This window comes from Amblyraja radiata, chromosome 9, assembly GCF_010909765.2.
Source record: "Amblyraja radiata isolate CabotCenter1 chromosome 9, sAmbRad1.1.pri, whole genome shotgun sequence".
NCBI classification, from domain to species: Eukaryota; Metazoa; Chordata; class Chondrichthyes; order Rajiformes; family Rajidae; genus Amblyraja; species Amblyraja radiata.
In genome coordinates, this window is record NC_045964.1 from 17,847,227 (window position 1) to 17,870,402 (window position 23,176).

The 23,176-nt window shown below is 44.8% G+C and overlaps 1 protein-coding gene across 2 annotated transcripts; it reads left to right on the forward strand.

Annotated features, from left to right (window-relative positions):
* Positions 1 to 1,530: 1,530 nt before the first annotated feature.
* Positions 1,531 to 20,168, forward strand: srp14 (signal recognition particle 14). Of its 2 annotated transcripts, none has more exons than XM_033026803.1 (6): positions 1,531 to 1,777; positions 4,624 to 4,696; positions 10,115 to 10,227; positions 12,994 to 13,026; positions 19,046 to 19,152; positions 19,183 to 20,168. In XM_033026803.1, the coding sequence occupies exons 1-5, from the start codon at positions 1,754 to 1,756 to the stop codon at positions 19,133 to 19,135; spliced, it is 333 nt and encodes a 110-aa protein (XP_032882694.1). In that variant the 5' UTR covers positions 1,531 to 1,753; the 3' UTR covers positions 19,136 to 19,152; positions 19,183 to 20,168. The 2 variants fall into 2 exon arrangements, with proteins under 2 accessions (XP_032882694.1, XP_032882692.1); XM_033026801.1 differs by having other exon boundaries at positions 19,046 to 19,149.
* The last annotated feature ends 3,008 nt before the right edge of the window (positions 20,169 to 23,176 follow it).

The window sequence follows — 23,176 nt, forward strand, 5'->3', positions numbered from 1 at the left end:
GAACAGACCCAACGGGTCTGCACTTGGTCTAGTAGTTTATATATATATACTATATAATATATATATATTACTAAAACTCTGTTCTTGACCGGTTTTGGCTTACTGTGCTGCGATTTCCGAGAGAACGCCGCCACCTACGGCCGTCATTTTTGGCCACCTCGCTCAGAGCCCCCCTCCGCCGTATGTGTGCCGAGGATTTTTCCCGTCGATGAAATATGACAGAGATATTAATGTTTTTACAAAATTCCCCATTCTCTCTGCTGCCCCCGCTGGAGGCAGGGGAAGGGACTATAAAACCAGGAAGTGGTGTGCCTCAATTAGTCTCTGCAAGCTGGAGCTCTGTCAATTAGTCTCTGTCACTCTGAGCTCTGAATGACACTGAACAAATGTCTACAGCAGTGTGAGTACCCTTAATTTGGTTTGAAAATGAAAATATAGTTAGTTTGAAGTAAAAAAGCACTGCCTGCAAATGGTTGTTTGGGTTGAATTAAAAAGGCACTCTCCCTCTCTCTCTCCCTATCCTTATCCCTCTCTCTTTCTCTCTCTCTCCCCTTCTCCTCTCCCCCCCTCCTCTCCCCCCCTCCTCTCCTCCCCCCCTCTCCTCTCCCCCCTCCCTCTCCTCTCCCCCCTCCCCCTCTCCTCTCCCCTCTCCCCTTTTTCCTCCCATCCATCCCCTCCCCCACCGTCCCTCCCCTAAACCCCCCTCCCCTCCACACACCCCTACCCCCTTCCCTCCACCCTCCCTCCCTCCCTGCTCCCCACCTCCCCTCATCTCACCCCCTCTCTCCCCCACCCTTGCTCCCTCCCCTAAACCCCCTCCCCTCCACTCCACACCCCCTACGCTTTTCGCTCCACCCTCCCCCTCCCTGCCCCCCACCTCACAACCCCTCTCTCCCCCTCTCTCTCCCCTCCCCCACCTTTCCCCCCTCACCCACCCTCCCTCTTACCCTCCTCTCCACCCCCCTATCCCTCTTGCCCCTCTCTGTCTCTGTCTCTCTCTCTGTCTCTGCCCCTTCTCTCTCTGCCCTCACTCTCTACCCCCCCCCCCCCCCCCCCCTCCTCTCTAGATGTGACTGCAAGTTGGGGGCTATGTGTCAGTAGATAGGGTGGTTATGGGGTAAAAGGAGCAAATTAATAATATTAATATAATATCAAGGGGGGTAATTAGCGTGAGTGCGGGGGGGGGGGGGGGGGGGATAGTTAGTGTGTGTGACGCTGCATGCCGCCACCCCCCCCCCCCCCCCCCCCACAACCACACGTTGGGGGAACAGACCCAACGGGTCTGCACTTGGTCTAGTAGTTTATATATATATACTATATAATATATATATATACATATAAATACAAATGTCACATTTTCATTGCTTATTATAGGTTTTACAGAGTACTATGTTCACATACTCTGTTGTGTTGCTGCAAGTAAGAATGTCATTGACCTACACAACACTCCTGACTGGGACTCCGGGCGGGCGGGCGGGCGCCCTCACCAAACAATTGTCGACCACAACCAATAAAAACACGACCGCCTGAAGAAGGGTCTCGACCCGAAACGTCACCCATTCAATCTCTCCAGAGATGTTGCCTGTCCCACTGGGTTACTCCAGCTTTCTGTGTCCATCTTCGGTGGAAACCGACCTGTGCGGTTCCTTCTTGCAGTGAAATAGAAAGAGAGGCGGAGCGCGGTCGGGCGTGTTTCATACCGGGTTTCCGGCGGGGCTGCGTGGCCCAGAGGAGGAGGCGGCCGGCGCTGGTCATGGTGTTGTTGGAGAGCGACTCGGTGAGGGGCCGAAGGGCCGCACAGATACACCCCCCCCCCCCCCCCCCCCCCCGCAGTTACCCAGCGGGTCAGGCAGCGGCTGTGGGGCCACGGGTACGGGCTGGGGGGAGGGAAGGGTTAAGAGTGAGGTTGGTCTGGTGCAGCGAGCAACGGGACTAGGAGGGGGATACAGTCGGGGTTGGGGGTATCTGAGCTTGCATGGGTTGCACTGGGCTCTGGATAACAGGGTGATGTTGCACTGGGCCCTGGATAACAGGGTGAGGTTGCACTGGGCCCTGGATAACAGGGTGAGGTTGCACTGGGCCCTGGATAACTGGGTGAGGTTGCACTGGGCCCTGGATAACAGGGTGAGGTTGCACTGGGCCCTGGATAACTGGGTGAGGTTGCACTGGGCCCTGGATAACTGGGTGAGGTTGCACTGGGCCCTGGATAACAGGGTGAGGTTGCACTGGGCCCTGGATAACAGGGTGAGGTTGCACTGTCCCATGGATAACTGGGTGAGGTTGCACTGGGCCCTGGATAACTGGGTGATGTTGCACTGGGCCCTGGATAACAGGGTGAGGTTGCACTGGGCCCTGGATAACAGGGTGAGGTTGCACTGTCCCCTGGATAACTGGGTGAGGTTGCACTGGGCCCTGGATAACTGGGTGAGGTTGCACTGGGCCCTGGATAACAGGGTGAGGTTGCACTGGGCCCTGGATAACAGGGTGAGGTTGCACTGTCCCCTGGATAACTGGGTGAGGTTGCACTGGGCCCTGGATAACTGGGTGAGGTTGCACTGGGCCCTGGATAACTGGGTGAAGTTACACAGGGCCCTGGATAACTGGGTGAAGTTACACAGGGCTGTGGATAACTGGGTGAGGTTGCACAGGGCCCTGGATAACTGGCCCTAGGTGATATTACACTGGGGCTGTTAGCAACTAGGCATTGGTGAGGTTACAGAGGGGGGGGGGTCATGGGGAACTGTGCCCAGTGTGAGGTTACACAGGGCTGTGGGAGAGGTTAGACGCGGGTCTTGGGAACTCGGCCTGGGGTGATGTGATATAGGGACTATGGGGAACTGGGCCTTAGTGAGAGAAGGGTCTCGACCCGAAACATCACCCATTCCTTCTCTCCAGAGATGCTGCCTGTCCCGCTGAGTTACTCCAGCATTTTGTTTCTATCTTGGGCCTTGGTGAGGTTACACAGGGGCCCTGGATAACTGAACTCGGGGTGACGTTACAGAGGGCTGTGGGGAATTGGGTTACACAGAGGCCCTGAATAACAGGGCCTTGGGTGAGGTAATATGGGCAGGTGGTACCTGGGCCCAGGGAAGATTGCATTTGAACCTGAGGTAAGTAGTCCCAGAAGAGGTTATGCTATGCCGGGTGGAAACTGGTCCCAAGGGGTGGTTATTCAGAGGTGGGGGTAATTGTTCTTTCCATAAGTGTTACAGCTGCTTTGGAAGGAGGGTAACTGTACTTGAATGTACTGTTACACAGTGGAATCTGGAGGTAATTCTAGCTCAGAGGCAGCAGCTGACCAGGCCTAGAATTGGCACACTTGGGCAAGGATCATTGGACTCTGGGAATAGCTTGTCCTGGGGAGGATTGGGCTGGCCACAGTAAGGGAGAAGTAGGATAATGATGGACTAAGTCAGAGTTATACTGTGGCAGAGGTGAAAATTGGACCAGGGGGTATACTGGGATGAGGGTTAACTGGGCTGCTGTAAGGTATGCTCGGGGTGATTAATAGAGAACACATGCAATGTTTTGCTGGGTCAAAGGTTAACACTGATGTGGGGTTTCACTGGGATAGATTAGCAGCCGACTGGCATGGGCATATGATGAGATTTGGGAGGGGTGGGGGTGCTAACAGTGTACATCGTAGGATTACTCTGGTCAATGAAAATTTCTAAGGCAGAGATTGATTCTTGATTAGTAAAGGTGTTATGAGAAGAAGGCAGGAGAATGGGATTGAGAGGGGAAGATTGATCGGCATGATTGAATGGCATGATTGAATAGACGATGGGCCGAATGGCCTAATTCTGCTCCTAGAACTGATTAACTTAAGACAGGAAGAACAATTGAAGGGCTTGGGGGTTTTCCTACAGTGCTTGAGTTGGTAGTGCAATGGAAGAGTAAATTATATATTTATATTTTATTATGATGCAGGAGGCTATTAGGCCTATTGACTTTATGCAGGCTGACAGAGAAGGCTGTTCATTTGCCCACTTATTGCCCTGTATCCTACACACTCCTAGCCATCATATCTCATGATTTCCTACCGCCCATATACACTAGCGGTAGCTGTTTTTGAGATGTGGGAGGAAACTGGTGTACCCAGCAAGACCCACACAGTCACAGGGAAAGCATGCATACTCAACATGCCTCAGAATTAAAAGAATGTACGTTTAGAAAGGAGATGAGTAGGAATTTCATCAGTATACTGCGCTGTGATTCTGTGACTTCTTTGCCACAGACTGTTGTGAAGGCCTAGTCATTGGGTGTATTTAAAGGAGATTGGCAGGTTCTTGATTAGTAAGGATGTCAAAGTTTACGGGGAGATGGCAGAAGAATGGAGGAGAAGGATGGATAGATCAGCCATGATTGAATGGTGGAATAGACTTGATGGGCTGAATAGCCTAATTCTGCTCCTATGACTTATGAAAGCAGACAGCGCCAAGGGGTCAGAATCAACCAGAGCTGCTGGATCTATGATAAGGCAACATGGCATCTGGTGTTCCACCATTTCACCAAAATATGCGATGCAGTGGTTTCTCTGTGGAACTTGCATCTTTCCAGACAAATGTTCACCAGTATAATCTGCTTCTGCTGTGTGTTGATGGATATTTGTTCCCACTGCAGTTTCTGACGGAGCTAACCCGGCTTTTCCAGAAATGTCGATCCTCGGGAAGCATTTATCTCACCATGAAGAAATGTGAGTACCATTGCATGTGTGTCCTGCTTTACTTTAGACCAGTAGGAGTTGGCCTTTTGATCCACTGAGATGCTTGCGTTTAGCTTTCAATGTACTAATACATGGCCTTAAATGTACTATTACGTAGCTGAAGATATTCACAAAAAGCTGGAGCAACTCAGCAGTTCAGACAGCAAGCATCTCTGGAGAAAAAGAATAGGTGATGTTTCGGGTCGAGGCACTTCTTCACATTGGGAGTCAGGGGGAATGGAAATGAGAGACATAGACGGTGATATAGAGATATATAGAACTAACAACTGAAAGATATGTGTTTTTTTACAATACCGCACGCAAAAATGTGACAAATGGGATTAAATTTCAAATTCCTTCAAAAAAAGTTGACAAGCACTTTATTGGGTTCATGATTAACGTAATAATAATAATAATGGATGGGATTTATATAGCGCCTTTCTAATACTCAAGGTAGTATCAACAACAAATATAAGAAAAGATAGCATATTGACGGCAAGTTTCTGAAAATGGCATCAGAATACACAAATACATTTTGTGTAACAGTTGTTGCATGGTGTCCACCAGTGACCTGGTTGGCACAGTAAGTACACATTTCTTATTCCTTTCCATGTTTATGAATACAACATGGAACAATAAAATGCAAACACTGTTTCCACTTCATTCACCTTATCATTTAGTAGAATACTGCATCCATCTGAGTGGACACCGCAACGCGCATTACACAAACGTTCGTTGCGGTGGACACTAAAAGATTTGGTGTCCCAGAAAACATTATGAGTGAGAACCAAGCATTTTCACCAATGCGATCTAAACGGTACATTACCTTATGTATTTGAGCTATTGATGGCCGATGATTCGTCAGATCATTTGATTTGGGCTGATTTTTTAGTAAGTAAAATGTCTCTGTAACGGTCATTGTGGAGCTTCACAAAGTTGACACGAAGGAATGAAGTTAGCGACTTGGTCTGTACGACAGGGAAACAAGAGACAGTGTTTTGCCAAATTGAAGATTGGCTCAGTTTCTTAGTTTTGATGACCGATTTATGTCCAAAAATATGTTTGATTTTAAAAAGTCAGAGAATATATAGTAAACGGTCATTGCGTTTTTGACATAACGATTTTTTGATATATTAAATTGGAAAATAAGAAAAAATAATTAACTCTCCCAAAGATCGCTACTACCATAGGATACCTCGTTGGGTGTTTGAAAAGCATTAGAGGTTTGGAGCCTCCGTGGTTTAACTTACGGAGGTACCGACCCCAATAATGGTCGTTGTGACAATGGACACCAAGCACAACCACCGTAACGGGATCTTTACTGTACTATATTACTTTTATGGTACTGTATTTTGCTCCTGGTATTGATGAAGATAATTCCCTAGATCATTATCAAACCGTATATGTATGAGGGGCCATATGAAGTTTATTTATGAATTTAATATTCATGACTAAATGTGGCAGAGTTTTTAATGTCACACTTTTGGTGTCCACAATGGTGGGAAAACGAACATTTGTCTGTTATGAAAAAAGTTTTTGACTTTTGGACTTGAAGTTATCTAATTTATAAGGTTTCACATTATGGTTAGATTTTGTTAAGAACAGTGTATTGGTGTAAAAAAGTGAATACTAATCTTGTTCGTCAAAAACTCGCCAATATTGTAAAAAGACACATTTGAAAAAAGTAACCATGATAAAGGAAACATGCCATTGTTAGCTGTGGGCTAGATGAAAACGAGTTGCAGACAATGAGACTCAACAAGACGACTTTGAAGCTAGAACGACTTGGGTGGGGAAGGGATGGAGAGAGGGATGGAAGGGTTACTTGAAGTTCGAGAAATCAATATTCATATCTCTGGGCTGTAATCTGCCCAGCAAGATATAATAATAATAATAATAATAATTTTATTTATAGAGCACTTTAAAAACAAACATAGTTGCAACAAAGTGCTGTACATCACTAATCATTGACAAAAAAGTTAATACACACCAATAATAACAGTTAAAAGATGGAGTAAGTAAAGATATTCAAAATAAAGAAATATTAAAAACACTACAAGCAGGAGCAAAGTCTCATGCATGGTCAAAAGCCAAGGAATATAAATGTGTTTTAATACTGGATTTGAAGATGGACAGTGAGGGGCTGTTCCTCCAATTTGTGTTTGTCCTCAGTCTGACCATGGGGGAGGCCCAGGACAGAAAGGCCAGTGTGGAAATGGGAAGGGGAACTAAGGGCCTGTCCCACTAAGTCAATTTTTTTCGGCGACTAAGCTGTTGCCACATGGTTGAGGGGTGACGCCTGTATGGCTGTGAGTTGTCTCCTCAAATCGCCTAAAGAGTCGTAACTTTTTTCTTGTCGCCGCTGGATTTTGAAATGTTCAAAACCTTTCAACGACTGTGGGCTTGACATAGCTGGTCTTCAGCTGTCGTAGGTTGTCACCGGGTGATGACTTTGGTGAATTCCATTGGCGATTACCTACATCAACCGGCGACAGATACCGGCGACTGAATTGTCTTCAGTTGTCGCCACCAGGGTCGTAGCTGGTCATAGCTTTTCGCGGGTGGACGTAGGTTGACTTCGGTTGTCATAGGTGTGGTCGTAGGTGGACATCCTAATGGGTCGCTGGTTGTCGGTAGCTTGCTGTAGCTTGATATCGACTAGGTGGTAGGTTGTCGTAGACATTGTCGTGGGGGAGGGTCCAGACACCGTTTTTTCGCCGACCTGCTACGACTGACTGTCGCCGGCAGTTGCCGGAAAAATGTGTTTGGCAACCGGGAGATGGGTCTAACTGGTCTTGGCAAACTTGAAATGAGTATATTTTTGATTCCAATGAACTGTTTCTCTACCTCCCCGTTGTCACCCTACGGGTTAGGATTGCCCTTCACTAGGTCCATTCCAACCCATCAGACTCCAATCGTAACCAGAGAATCACCAGTTATTAGCTCATTGTCCGCAGTTCCTCCAGAGTTTCCCCGGGATCTATCCTTGACTACCGCTATTTATCATCTGTAGTTCACTTCTCAGCCATGTGGTTTAGTAACACAGTCCGTTTCCCTGTTGGCTGGGAGTTAAATTAAGCAACAGCATCTTGAGGATTATGACCTTTGGTTCAGTGAACTGTAAACATTGTGGCTGAGGTGGAGAGCATTTAATCTATTGACTGCATACCATCTGGAAAAACGAACAGATGATTTGAGTCTAAAACCTTTGCCAGCCCTGGTCCCTTGGATTTATAGAAACACTTCTGGTTTATACGTGGTGATGCTTTTTGGATCCATCCACTCACCATGAGCAAGTATTTACTCCTGAGCTGTGATGAGAACTGCTTGCTGGGTGTTGGGATTGTGATCAAAATGCTACCAGTCCAACCACAAACTTTGTTCCCAGCCATCGACTTCATCCCTCTTCCTGACAACATCTGAAACTGAGCTGACTCTTTAGTTTTGGTCACTCTGTGTTAGGGAGGATGATGTTAAGCTGGAAAGAGTGCAGAGAAGAATTACGAGGATGTTGCCAGGACTTGAGGGCCTGAGCTATAGGGAGAGGTTGGGCCGACAGGGACTTGACGCATTGGAAGCTGAGGGGTGATCTTATGGAGGTGCACAAAATCATGAGAGGAATAGATAGGGTGAATGCAGTCTTTTACCCAGAGTAAGGAAATCAAGAATCAGAAGGTATAGATTTAAGATGAGAGGGGAAAGATTTAATAGGAACCTGAGGGGCAGCTTCGTCCACATGGGAATATGGAACGAATTGCCTGAGGAAGTAGTTGAATCAGGTACTATTTCAACATTTAAAAGACATTAGAGCAGGTGTATGGATGGGAAAGGTTTAGACATGGGCCAATCGCGGGCAGGTAAGACTAGTATAGATGGGGCATCGTGAGCTGAAGGGCTTGTTTCTGTGCTGTATGCCTCTGCAATCCTGCTCTTTTTTTGTTTTTTGTTTCATACCGCTTCTGCACTCTGACTACCGATCTCAACCTTCTGTTGTTGCCTCAGCTTAGCTTTTGCTGCCTCCGTGTTGATCTGCTGGAACTCGCTCCTGTTCTACTCTCTATAAACTTGATACACAGGTATTTAGGAATAACATGGTGTGATAGTTTTAGGGGAGGCTAGTGGGGTGAAAGGTAAGGACCAGGGGAACTTTGCTTGTTCCATCTGGGGGGGGGGGGGGGGGGTCGGGTGATTGAGAGCAGAACATCGGGTCACAGCAGACGTGGGAGAGGGATTCATCTGTGACAGCAGGAGGAAACCATGTTTTCTAAAGAAAGAGGACATCTCTGATGTGCAAAAAATGAAAAGCCTCCTCCAGGGGGCAGATGCGGCAGAAATGGAGAAATTGAGAGGCGCGGAAAGTATCTTTGCAAGAGGCAGGATGAGTGGACATGTCCAGATAACTGGCAGTTGATGGGTTTGTAGTAGACGTCAGTCGATAGTGTGAAACATGTGATGAAGACAAGAGATCAAGAAAAGGGAGAGGGGTGTCAGAGACAGTCCAAGCGAATTTGAGGACCGTGTGGAAGTTAGTGGGAAAGTCAATGAAATCACCAAGTTCTGCAAGTGTGCAGGAGGCAGTCCCGATGCAGTCATTGATATAATGGAGAAAGAGTTGTGTTGCATGGAGTTGTTGAGTGTTTGCTTGGAATAAGGACTGTTCAACGTAACCAACAAAAAGGCAGGCACTGCTGTGACCCATGGCTACAGCTTTAACTTGAAGAAGGTGGGAGGGGTCAAAAGAGAAGTTGCTGAGCTTGAGGCCAAGTTCTGCCAGGCGGAGTGCTAGTTGAGGGGGAACTGAACTGTGGTCCTGCAACTCCAGCACAATATCCTTTTGGCTATAGTTCAGAGGTTAGTCAAAGCTTCTCTTGCGTAGCAACTGTAACGTATTTAACAATTTGCCGAAATGATTTGACACTACACCATAAAACAAGCAGTTGGGGGCAGGTGAGAAAAGGAGGCATGTTATAAGCAGTGTCTTAAAGAAAGTGAGTATCAGAGAGAAGGGAATTCCAGAGCTTAGGACCAAGATAGTTGAAGTTATGGTTCTCCACTGGTGGGGCAAATGAAATCATAATGCCATGATTATCATCAAAGAACATCAGAGGAAGATGACTGAACTTTGGTGCCTTCCCTCACAGTGGGAAACTTTGATTCTGCTGTGTCGGGATGTTTTATGTTGGAGCCTATCGTGTGTTGTGTTCTTTTTTATTCGTACGGCTGTATGGTGACCACACATTTCACTGCACCATTTGGTACATGTGACAAATAAATATATCTTGTATCTTGTATCATTGGATGATTATCCAAAATCTGAGTATGTGTCTGGAGGAGGGTAGAGAGAGCCTAGAACCATCGGGTAAGTAAATTGGAGTGAGATGACAAATATTAACATTTCCATTTCTGTAGATGATGGCCGGACAAAGCCAGTTCCACGGAAAGGGAACCCTGACAATTTTGAACCTGCTGATAACAAATGTCTTCTGCGAGCAACTGATGGGAAAAAGAAGATCAGCACCGTGGTAAGTGGCCGAATAGAGGTGGGCAACTGCCCTGAACAGACCAACAAATAAAAGCAGGAGGCGATTTGACCCGCAAACATGTTCCTCATTTTTAGCCAGATCTTGGCTCCATTCACCTGCCTTTGTTAGTTTAGTTTAGAGATACAGCACGGAAGCAGGCCCTTCGGCCCTTCGGGTCCGCGCCGACCAGCGATCCCCGCACATTAACACTATCCTACACCCACTAGGGACAAATTTTACATTTACCGAGCCAATCAACCTACAAACCTGTTCGTCTTTGCAATGTGGGAGGAAACCGAAGATCTTGGAGAAAACCCACACGGGTCACGGGGAGAACGTACAGATAGCACCCATAGTTGGGATCAAACCCGGGTCTCAGGCACTGCATTCGCTGTAAGGCAGCAACTCTACCACCGTGACTGGCACCGTGTTCTACATTATCTAATGCCTGAGATAACCAATCTCGCAAGCTTAGTTTTAATATTCTACTGATACATAGCATCCACAGGTTTAGGAGAGCTTGGGAATGTATTCTCACAGTGACCCAGTTGTGAGCAGTGTAGTGGTCTACATGATCATGCAGGATGGCCTCAACCAGAATGTTTATACAATTTAGAATTTGGTGTGGATGGGAATTCAGTACAAGGGGGAAGGAGTTGCCTCCATTTCTAGTGTTTTTTGTGAACTTGAAACGATAGGAATTACCGTTTTGCCAAGTGTTTTAGTAGTTGATACAATGGTTTAAAATATATATTAATTTGTAACATGCTGAAGAGTAAAATCTAAATAAGATTGAGAAGCGAGAAACTTCGGACTGAAGTATCTCAAACCAAAACGTTGTCTGTCAGTTCCGTTCACAGGTGCTGCCAAACCTGCTGAGTGATGCCAGAACTTTGCATTTTGCTCAAGATCTAAATAACAGATTAAATTATAGTAGTGCACACTAACTGACTGAACAGCAGAATGTTGTTGTTTCTGGCAAGTAAAATTGACCATATCTGCTGCTGATATCTTTGTCTTGATCTGTCTGGCACCAAGTCCATGAGTTGGAGACGCCCTGACCTGTAGGAGATGGGAAGGAGTATCTGAACAGTTTGATCCAGGCCTCAGTTGCAGGATCGGGGTTGGTGTACGATAGCAAATGAGTTTCTTCAGAGACTGGTCCTGGGTCATGAGTACAATCCACTTGGTATTGCAAGGATGAGGACTGACGAAAAGACATCCATAAAGCTGGCTGTGGCACCTGGAAAAAGGAAGACAAAGGGGAGGAGCTGTGGAAGGGTATTGAGGGAAATGTGAAGGATTCGACAGTTAAGACAGATAGGCTACTTTGGAAATGTGAGCACGAGTCTCATTTTATCCTTCAGTCCCACCAAATTGCCACCTTCTATTGCTTGAAAGGATATTGGTATAGGGAGGGTGTATTGTGCAAGGTTGATAGAGTGAAATCCATAGGATACAGTCAATGTGGTCCAATGCTTTCCCACTCTGGACAGAACATGCAAATGGCCCAGTTTGGTGAATGCTGTGTGCTGGGTTAAATTAAGCAATGGGAGCTTGAGGGTCACAATCTTTGAATCAGTGAATTGTAAACACTTGTGGCAGGGAAGGAGAGCATTTCAACCTATTTACTTTAGTTTAGACATACAGCGCAGAAATGAGCTTTTCGCCCACCAAGTCCGCGCCAACCAGAAATTCCAGTGCACTAGTACTATCCTACACACTAGGAATCGTTACAGAGGCCAATCAACCTACAAACCTGTACATCTTTGGAGTGTGGGAGGAAACTGGAGCACCCGGGGAAATGTGGTCACAGGGAGAACAGACAAACTCTGTACAGATAGTGCCCATAGCCAGGATCAAACCCAGTCTCTGGCGCTATAAGGCAGTAACTCTACCATAGTGTTGCCGTGCTGCCCAATCGGCTGCATACATTCTGGAAAAAAAAGTGATTTATTTGAAGCCAATACCTATTTTAGCTCTGGGCCGTTGGACTTGTAGAAATGCTCATTATATGATGATTTCTGTACGGCTATCCCATCCACCCACCCCAAGCAAATATTTATTTTATGAGCCGTGATGCCTGGAACTGCTTGCTTCGGGATGAGATTGCGAACAAAATGCTACCTGGACTCCAAGCGTCATCTTGCAATGAATTTATCGGGTTTAAGGAATAGTTTAATTGATAATTTCAACATAAACGGTTGATTTTCTTTTGGCTAATGACAGTACGGTGGCTCAGCGGTAATGTTGCTACCTTACAGTGCTAGAGTCCTGGGTTTGATCCTGACTGCGGGTGCTGTCTGTGCAGGATTTATCCGTTTTCCCTGTGACCACGTGGGTTTTCTCTGGGTGCTCCGGTCTCATCCCACACTCCAAAGACAAGCAGATTTGTAGGTTAATTGGCTTCTGTAAATTGCCCCTAGTGTGTAGAATGTGAAACTCTGATAACATTGAACTCGTGTCCAGGTGATCGTTGCTGGGCCATAGGGCCTGTTTCCCTGCTACATCTCTAAACTAAGCTAAACTAAACCTGTGAAAGAGGGCTTTAGGGGTGGTAGTAATTTGCAGCCCTTCCATAAATGGTACCTGAAGTTAGGTCATTTGTTGATTTTTAAACCAGACAGGTGATGGGTCATAAATCTCACTAAATACCAGGAGACTTGCTGGACTTGATGACCTACCTTCTGCTCCTATCATGGTGACTGAATAAATTGGCATTAAAGAGATATTTTGTGCAATTAAATTATGTCCTTTCATTTTCAGATAAGCTCCAAGGAAGTAAACAAGTTTCAGATGGTAAGTTTGTAAGAACACTGTAATGCATGATAGCTACAATTATTTTATGCCCAATTCTGCATTGAGCATAGTCAAGATTTATTGCTGTAAATCCTAACTCTGCCCCAATGCAGAATCTCTCCGCAACGATGATGGTGGTTTAATGGTTGATATCCTAGCTGTGGAAAGTTGCGCCTCTCCTTTTTGCCAGCACGAATCTTAAAAGAAGACACGCGCAATGTTGCTCAGGAAAGTGGATGTTGGGAAATGAGGCAAGATTCATTCATGGAACAATTTAGAATGATGCTGTTGGGTCATAGTAACTGCAGAAATTCAGTGGTAGGGATAGAGTTACTGAAGATGATCGTAACTAGTGTACTATTTTGGTTTAGTTTAGAGATACAGTATGGAAACAGGCCCTTCGGCCCACCGAGTGCACGCTGACCAGCGATCACCCTCTACACTAGCAACATCTTACACACTTGGGACAATTTACAAATGACAGAAGCCAAATTAACCTACAAACCTGTACGTCTTTGGAGAGTGGGAGGAAATCGGAGCACCCAGGGAAAACCCACGGGGACAAAGGGAGAACGTACAAACTCCTTACAGACAGCACCCATTGTCAGGATCGAACTCGGGCCTCGCGCTGTAAACCAGCAACTCTACCACTGTGCCGCCACCTTTGATTGACCCGGTTAATTATTTTCCTCAGCTATCAGCTATTCAGCAATCTTTTGGTAACGCTCTGAAAGATACTGCGTCGTGGATCTCTTATGCCTTGTTCGGTCACAGCCAGTCTATACTTGAAGGGTCTCGATCCGAAACGTCACCCATTCCCTCGCTCCAGAGATGCTGCCTGTCCCGCTGAGTTACTCCAGCATTTCGTGTCCATCTTCAGTCTATAGTTCAGTTCCATGACATTGCCTTTACTGTGCACCCATTTACATGCTTAGCATGTTTAAGAAAGAACTGCAGATGCTGGAAAAATCGAAGGTCGACAAAAATCCTGGAGAAACTCAGCGGGTGAGGCAGCATCTATGGGGTGGTGATGTTTCGGGTCGATATGATAGCCATAGGTATCAGTTTTAAAAGCTCATTGTCCCCCAACCATCCATTGTCTTAGAAAAAGAGACATCTTATGCTCTTTATGGAAGGTGTCTCATAGAAACATAGAAATTAGGTGCAGGAGTTGGCCATTCGGCCCTTCGAGCCTGCACCGCCATTCAATATGATCATGGCTGATCATCCAACTCAGTATCCCGTACCTGCCTTCTCTCCATACCCTCTGATCCCCTTAGCCACAAGGGCCACATCTAACTCCCTCTTAAATATAGCCAATGAACTGGCCTCGACTACCCTCTGTCGCAGAGAGTTCCAGAGATTCACCACTCTCTGTGTGAAAAAATTTCTTCTCATCTCGGTTTTAAAGGATTTCCCCCTTATCCTTAAGCTGTGACCCCTTGTCCTGGACTTCCCCAACATCGGGAGCAATCTTCCTGCATCTAGCCTGTCCAACCCCTTAAGAAATTTGTAAGTTTCTATAAGATCCCCTCTCAATCTCCTAAATTCTAGAGAGTATAAACCAAGTCTATCCAGTCTTTCTTCATAAGACAGTCCTGACATCCCAGGAATCAGTCTGGTGAACCTTCTCTGCACTCCCTCTATGGCAATAATGTCCTTCCTCAGATTTGGAGACCAAAACTGTACGCAATACTCCAGGTGTGGTCTCACCAAGACCCTGTACAACTGCAGTAGAACCTCCCTGCTCCTATACTCAAATCCGTTTGCTATGAAAGCTAACATACCATTCGCTTTCTTCACTGCCTGCTGCACCTGCATGCCTACTTTCAATGACTGGTGTACCACGACACCCAGGTCTCGCTGCATCTCCCCTTTTCCTAATCGGCCACCATTTGGATAATAGTCTGCTTTCCTGTTTTTGCCACCAAAATGGATAACCTCACATTTATCCACATTATACTGCATCAGCCAAACATTTGCCCACTCACCCAGCCTATCCAAGTCACCTTGCAGTCTCCTAGCATCCTCCTCACAGCTAACCCTGCCCCCCAGCTTAGTGTCATCTGCAAACTTGGAGATATTGCCTTAAATTCCCTCATCCAGATCATTAATATATATTGTAAATAGCTGGGGTCCCAGCACTGAGCCTTGCGGTACCCCACTAGTCACTGCCTGCCATTGTGAAAAGGACCCGTTTACTCCTACTCTTTGCTTCCTGTTTGCCAGCCAGTTCTCTATCCACATCAATACTGAACCCCCAATGCCGTGTGCTTTAAGTTTGTATACTAATCTCTTATGTGGGACCTTGTCAAAAGCCTTCTGGAAGTCCAGATACACCACATCCACTGGTTCTCCCCTATCCACGCTACTAGTTACATCCTCGAAGAATTCTATAAGATTCGTCAGACATGATTTACCTTTTGTAAATCCATGCTGACTTTGTCCAATGATTTCACCACTTTCCAAATGTGCTGCTATCCCATCTTTAATAACTGACTCTAGCAGTTTCCCCACTACCGATGTTAGACTAACTGGTCTCCTGACATGCCGTTGATTTAATTTTGTGCCTCTGGATTCATGCATCAGAGAAAATGATTTCCCCCAAATATTGTTACAATACCTCAGCAATCAAAATTTGATAGAATGCAGGTTTATGCAGCTGATTCCCATTATGAACTGTTCAAGCTCTTATGTATAATTTAGTTGAATTCATAAATAGCTTTTGTCAGGACAATGCATCATTCCTTGTTGCAGTGCCCTAAACTAAACCTCAATGAATTTCTGCATTAAAATTATTGCCGACTGGGCAGTCCCCAGGCTTATTTCCTCCAGCCTGAATAGATTGACCTTCTGACAAGGGTGGAAATATTTTCCTGCCTCAGGATACAATATGCTAAAGTACTTGCTTCTGAATCGTTGAGAAGTGTGTGGGTGAATAGTTAACGTCGCAACAATGGTTGGTGTTGCTGTTGGCTTGCCTGTGAAATGGTGTGCAGTACCATTGCACACCGCCAGATGTCACTAACTGGCGGAGATGGGCACTGTTCACTCAAAACTAGTTTCTTTGGCCTTGTAATTTTACTGGAAACATTTTGCACCCTTGTTCATACATTAGAATACAGTAAACCCTCGCTCTACCAGACTACACGAGGAGAGATAGTGTTCAATATTACCAATTGTCTGTTATAAGGTGGTTAATATGTACAGCACTATTGGAAAAATAGCCAATAAACATGCACTACACAATAAACAGTGAAGGACACCAAATACACAAGACTATGGGACGGCACAGTTGTACTGTGGTAGAGTTGCTAGCTTACAGCGCCAGAGACCCAAGTTCGATCCTGGCCTCCGGTGTTCCCTGTGGCTGCATGAGTTTCCTCCGGGTGCTCCCTTGCACTGGTTCTATCCTACACACTGTGAGTTGTCTCTGGTACGTGGGATGGAGCTGGCGTTCGCGTTCGCGAGAGGATGCCGGGGGTCAGGGTCAGGCCTGGGTCTCTGGCACTGTGGGGCGGCGTTTCGCGGTGGCTATTTGGGCTGCAGGCCTGCACGTCTTTGCGGTGTTTGGCTAAAACCCACACTGTCTCAATGTCTTTGCATTGCGGGAGGAGAGATTGAACCACTGCAGTAGTTATGTGGGAGGAAAGATAGAACCATGGCAGTAGTTCTATCCTACACACTGAATTGTCCCGAGTTTGTAGATAGAACTAGTGTATGGGTGATTGCTGGTCAGCACAGACTTGTCGTTTCCATGCTCTATCTCAAAACTAAACTAAGCTAAAAAGGTTCAAAAACAGCATTTACTACATCCATCTAATGCTCATTCTGTGAAACAACCAACTGTCCACAACAGATTCAGTCTGTTAAAACGAGGGTTTACTGTAATACAAATTCAAAAGCTGTTGCCTTCCAGTATTCAGTCAGTTTTAGTTTGAGTATATAAAACAGCACAATTTATATTTAAATAGTTAGTACCTTTAACATATTAAAATGACCATTACCTGGTAACAGAGTTGGCGCATCTCAACAGGTAGTCATTAGGAGCTTAGTGAGCATCTTAAGGGAAAGATAGGGAAGTGCTGCAAGAGAATGCTTGGGGTTTGTGCATAGGTGTCAGTGGTGGAAAAGAGGAAGTTACAAGTGGATAAGGCAGACCACAGTTTGGAGGAACTCAAACACACCAGACAGTACAGACGCTGGAAATGTTAGGAATGGAGGGGGAGGTAAAAATCAGTGATGCTAGGAGCCTGTGTGGGAAATGGAGCACTAAGTGATGAATGATTGGAGCTGCGTTGAAACTTAGGATAGAGGCAACAAAGAGTTGGATTGAAAGTAAGATGAAGATGATAGTGGGTAGAAGCCCAGGGAAACTTTGGAATGCCAGAGTCTAGAGCAAGGTAAGATGTCACTACTCTACGCATCAATGGAAAACTACCTACTGTCAAATTTAGATGACAAGGAAGTGGTAGAGGCGGTTAAAACATTTAAGATACTTGGACAAATACATGGATAGGAAAGGTTTGGGGGAATATGGGGCAGGTGCAGGCAAGTGGGCCTATGACATTTCGGCAGCTTGGAGTTGGGCCAAAGGGCCTGTTTCTGTGCTGCATAGCTCTATGATTATGTAAAAATTCAGGTTAGGATCTGTTTGGTGGGCGATGCTGAGAATCCATGAATTACATTCTTATTATGATCCATTTTAGGGCGTAGGAGTTTGAAGTGTAATTGGTGTACATGAGTAAACAGTTGGGAAAGTTGACGAGGCAGCTTAATGCAGCACTCTGTCCTGTGGCGAAACTTGATTGCGATGTGCAATACTTCATCTCCTCTAGTACTGGGCAAACCATTAACTGAATAATTGGGAGAAGTTTGGTTTTACCTAGATCAGTGCCACCTGTGACTCACTGGGTGCCACTCAGCTTAAGTCAGTACAAATATCCCCCTACAATCACTGAAGAAAGATCCTGACCCAAAACATCACCTCTTTCTTACAGCTTTTGCAAGACCCGCTGACTTACTCCAAGACTTTGTAAAACCAGCATCTGCAGTTCCAAGTTCCTACATTTCATGGATTCAAATCTTTCTTTAAGACTTGAAACCATGATTTAACACTCTGGAGCAATGTGGCACTGTGAGATGTGCTGCCTTTTGCACCGTATATTGGATCTAGTCATTATTGCCATGTTATTTTGGGGATCTTGCAGAGTATAAATTGGTGCTGGTGTTTACTGCACTACAATGTGACCGTACACCTAAAATACTTCACTGGATGTGAGGTGCTTTGGGAAGTCCTGAGGTTGTGAAAGCCATCGCATGTCCCCTCCAGATCACAACAGGGGTCTGTTCCCGGAAATTATTAGTAAGCCAAATAGTTCGTAAGTTGGAAAGAGAGAGTTAGATAGAGCTCTAGGGGCTAGTGGAATCAAGGGATATGGGGAGAAGGCAGGCACAGGTTATTGATTGGGGACGATCAGCCAAGATCACAATGAATGGCCTCCTCCTGCACCTATTTTCTATGTTTCTAAATGCAGCTGGCCGGCAATGTATTTAAATAAAACATAGGTTGACCTAGCACAATAAAACTAGGATTTTAACTCGACCGTTCAGATATTGCCCTGAACCAGGTCCCCACAAGGCAGAAGATGCTTGCAGCAACAAGCAAATCCACCCCGCTGGTCTCCTTGACACTCGCTCGTATTGTACGGGTTGTACACAAGTTAGATGTTTGTGACCTGGGGAGGACCTATAACATAGAGAGCAGATTTTTCTTTCCCTGTTATTGAAGTTGTTTTAAAGTAGCATAGGTATGGTTCAATTACTAGAAGACTTCTGAATGCAAATCTCGCAGATCAGTTCTGTCAGTGGCGACAGGCCTGATACTTTGATTTATCCTCCTTCCCACCACCACTGGTGGTCTATAAGAATTAAGAATAGGAGCCTTTTGTATTCAGTCAGCGTTATTCAGTCTGGCATGCTCTAAGTTTGTTTCTTTCATTGATCTGGATTTTTTCAGGCGTATTCAAATCTGCTGAGGGCACACATAGATGGCTTGAAGAAGAAAGACAAGAAGAGCAAGAGTAAGAAGACAAAGGCCACGCAATGATGTCAAGGCATGGGGGGAGTCCCTGGCGTGGGGGTGGGGGTGGGGATGGGGGGGTTGACTTTTCCTGTGCCTGACTACTTCCTACACATCACATGCAGATGTAGAGGAATCAATGTTGGGTGAGGAAAGAGTTCCAGTAGGGCATTGATTAAAAATGGACAATACCCACAGTATGGATAACTCTTCTTCTATTTGTGACACCTTTTTGCATTAATCCATGCATGAGCATGTTTATAACCATGTCTCATCAATAGGTGGTGGGGATGGAGTATGGGGAGGGGGGGGGGAGGAGGAATTTGCTGAACACGTGTTAGAAAAAGGTCATTATGCAACACTGCAACCATAATCCTATCCCCGCTTCACTCTCTCTGCAGCAATATTCAGTTTTAGTTTGTCACGTTTACCGAGGTGCAGTGCAAAGCTTATTGTGAAGCATAATGCAGGACATGGCCAGAGTGAATTTTAATCTCTGCATTTCTTTGATCGTTATTGGTATTTTGCCTCATTCAACTGAATTGTTATCAAGTGATCACTGCCAGCAAAGATAATTTCTGTGCATTCTCCATCTTTGAAGGTGCCTGTGGTATCCAATGAATGTCAGTTTGAAATGATTTGAGTTAACTTATTTTGATGTGGCTGCACCCTCTTCCTCCCTGCTCCCCATCCCATTTACTACAATAATTGAATGTACTGATCACCAGAGGCCAGATCTTTAAGGTCACTGCCCTTGAGGCCAATGCAGGAGCTTTCCTTCCTGCTCTAGCAGAAACCAACCAGAAGGAACCAAATCTTCATGTGAACGTGATAGGGAGAATCACATTTTGATTTCCTTATTGGTAGCCTTCACCACCTAGCATGGTTTGATCTTTCTGGTTGACTTTCTGGGGGTAGGTTTTATTTTAGGTTAAAGAAATATGCACAGTATGACGACCAATCTTCATGCTGTAATAAATCTTGGGTTTAGTTTGTTGAGTATTGATAATTGTAGATCTGCATCAATTACATTAAAACACTTTGTTTTACTGCACCAGAATATGTTGTTTTTTTGTGGAGACCATGTTGGTAAGCGCTTTGGGTCAGTTTTTCAACCAGTAGTCGAGTAACTATTGTGTGTGGGGGTCAGCTCAATGCAGGGACTTGTGCACATATCTGGCCTGGAATTGTAAAAGCACTGCAGCTGTGCATCATTTCTGGGGCTGCTTTCATCTGGATAGGACCATAAAACAAGGTCCAGCTGTCCAGGATGGATGCAGCATGTTTTTAAGATGAAAGGAATTTTCATTTTGTTCACTGATTATCCAAAATCATTTACACAACTATGAGTTTTTTAGTGAGATTTTGCTGTTTCCTATCTTATAGCAGTGACTTTACTTCAAAAATACTTTAATGAGAACTCTGTGTTTAATTAGGCACTCAGGACCTTAAATTAGTTGGAGCAGAGTTTATACAGTAAGCAGTGACATGACATAATGAAGCAGTAACCTAAAAAAATCATAGTTCTTTCACAAGCCACTGAAAATTTGGCAGTCTGACGTATTCATTCTCTCTACAAGTGTTGAGTGATCTATTTCCGCCAGTCTGTGGAGTAGAGCTGGTTATGTCACTATAGGTACATGAGTAGATAGCATGAATTGGGTCAAGTTAACTAGAACTGTTTCACGTCTCCATCAATACATACCTCTCCTGCAGGCATTGACTGAGATTTTATTTTATTTGGGTCCAAGTTGCCCACATCTCGTTAGTTCAGTTGCCAATTACAAATAATCTGATTTTTGTCTGCAGAATTTCACACTCGAGCCTAGTCCAATCCACACATGTCCTTCTAATAAGGAGTGTTGTCACTCTAATCTATTACAGTGCAATACCATTCCTCTAATGCAGTGGGTTTGTATGATCAAATCATTGTAATTAACTGAATCAGTGGCCACGCAACTTATTCTACATCAGAAGGCAATGGAGCACTACACCTTTAGACAGGTTAATATTCCCTGGCAAAACTCGATACAGGTGAATTAAAACCCTACTGGTGTACAACATTAACATTGCATGTTAATACAAATTTTTTTTTAACTCCTTTGGAAAAAATTACTATTTGTACAGCTTGTCATGAAATGTGCTATATCACTAGTTCTTCAATATTAGCACTTGGCTAATTCTCAATGTAACTCCCTATACATGCATATTGGCATTGGATTATATTTGTAGACAATTTTATGACATTAGAGATGCAGCACAGAAACAGGCCCACTGAGTCCATGCCGACCAGCAATCGCCCGTACACGGACATTATCCTGCACACTAGGGACAATTTACAATTTTACCAAAGCCAATTGACCTACAAACCTATACGTCTTTGGATGGTAGAAGGAAATCCACGCCGTCACAGGGAGAATGTAGAAACTCTGTACAGACAGCACCTGTAGACAGGATCGAACCCGGGTCTCTGGCAATGTAAGGCATCAGCTCTACTGCTGCGCCATTGTGCCACTAAGAGCCTTAAAATTACAAGATTGTTGATTTAAAAAGTTCTATTTTTGATCTTTAATAACAGCATAGAAACACAATAGCTATGCCAAACATGTGGTTAAACTAATTTATTCTGCTTGCACATAATCCATATACCTATTCAAACTCTCTTAAATGACACTATCATATTTGCCTCTACCACCACCCCTGGTAGCACATTTTATGCACCCATCTATCTAAAAAATAAATGCCCCACACATCTCCTTTAAACATTGCCACTCTCAACTTAAGGCTATGCTTTCTAGTCTTTGACATTTCAACCCTGGGGAAAAAAAGTTCTGATTGCCTATCCTATCTATGCCACATCATTTTATGTACTGTTCGGTCTCCCCTCCACCTCTGTTCCAGTAAAAACAAGCCAAGTTTGTTCAACCTCTCAAAGTGCTATCACCACAATAACCAATTAAAAAAAATAATATTCAAGAGCTTTGTTTTTACTTCCACTGCTATGCTTTGATGTGCAGCACAGTTGAGGAAAGTTATAAACAAAGTGATCAGCAATACATCTCCCTGTGGAATGTGCAATGGCACCCTTGTGGGATGGTGGTCATGGTATAGTCACTAACATTACAAAACATACCAAGGTAATTTAGAAGACAAGGTAATTTAGAAGTGTGATTATGAATTAATTGGGCTAAGGGGCTTGTTTCTGACCTCTTAAGGTCATAAGTAATAGGAGCAGAATTAAGCCATTCGACTATCAAGTCTACTCCGCCATTCAATCATGGCTGATCTATCTCTTCCTCCTAACCCCACTCTCTTGCCTTCTTCCCCATAACCCCTGACACCCGTACTAATCAAGAATCTATCTCTGCCTTAAAAAAATATCCATTGACTTGGCCTCCACAGCAAAGAATTCCACAGATTTACCACCCTCTGACTAAAGAAATTCCTTCCCACCTCCTTTCGAAAGGAATGAACTCTAGTCCTAGACTCTCCCACTAGTGGAAACATCCTCTCCACATCCACTCTATCCAAGCCTTTGACTATTCCACTGTAGGACTGAGTCACACAATACATAGGCCAGGTCAGGGCTGCAAGGAATATGGCTTAAGGAGGTCTCAGAGTAGGAGGTTGGGGAAGGATTTTTCCAGCAGTGATGTTTAAGGTCAGTATGGTCATGAGGCCAAAAGTGGCGGCTCACTGATAGGTTCATGAGACTGGGAAAAAAAGTGATAGTAAAACCAGGTTGGTGGAAGGGGATTTTAAAATCAAGGCATTATTATGCCAGAAATCAATACAGACATGTTAGTAAATACAAGAGTGATGGTGAATTGGATCCGACGCAAGTTGAGATTCATGCAGCAGAATGGCACATTTGCTGAAGTTTGGGGATGTTGGAAGATGGGAGTCAAGCTTTATCGCTGACTCCTGACTATCACTATCACAATACTGGTACCTGCCACCGCTTGGTCTACACTTTTACTTACTGAAATATGAACCGCATCTTGTTTGAGCCATCGAGACAGTACACAAAACAAAATCATGTCAAATAATCTAACCTTCAAGTGTTTA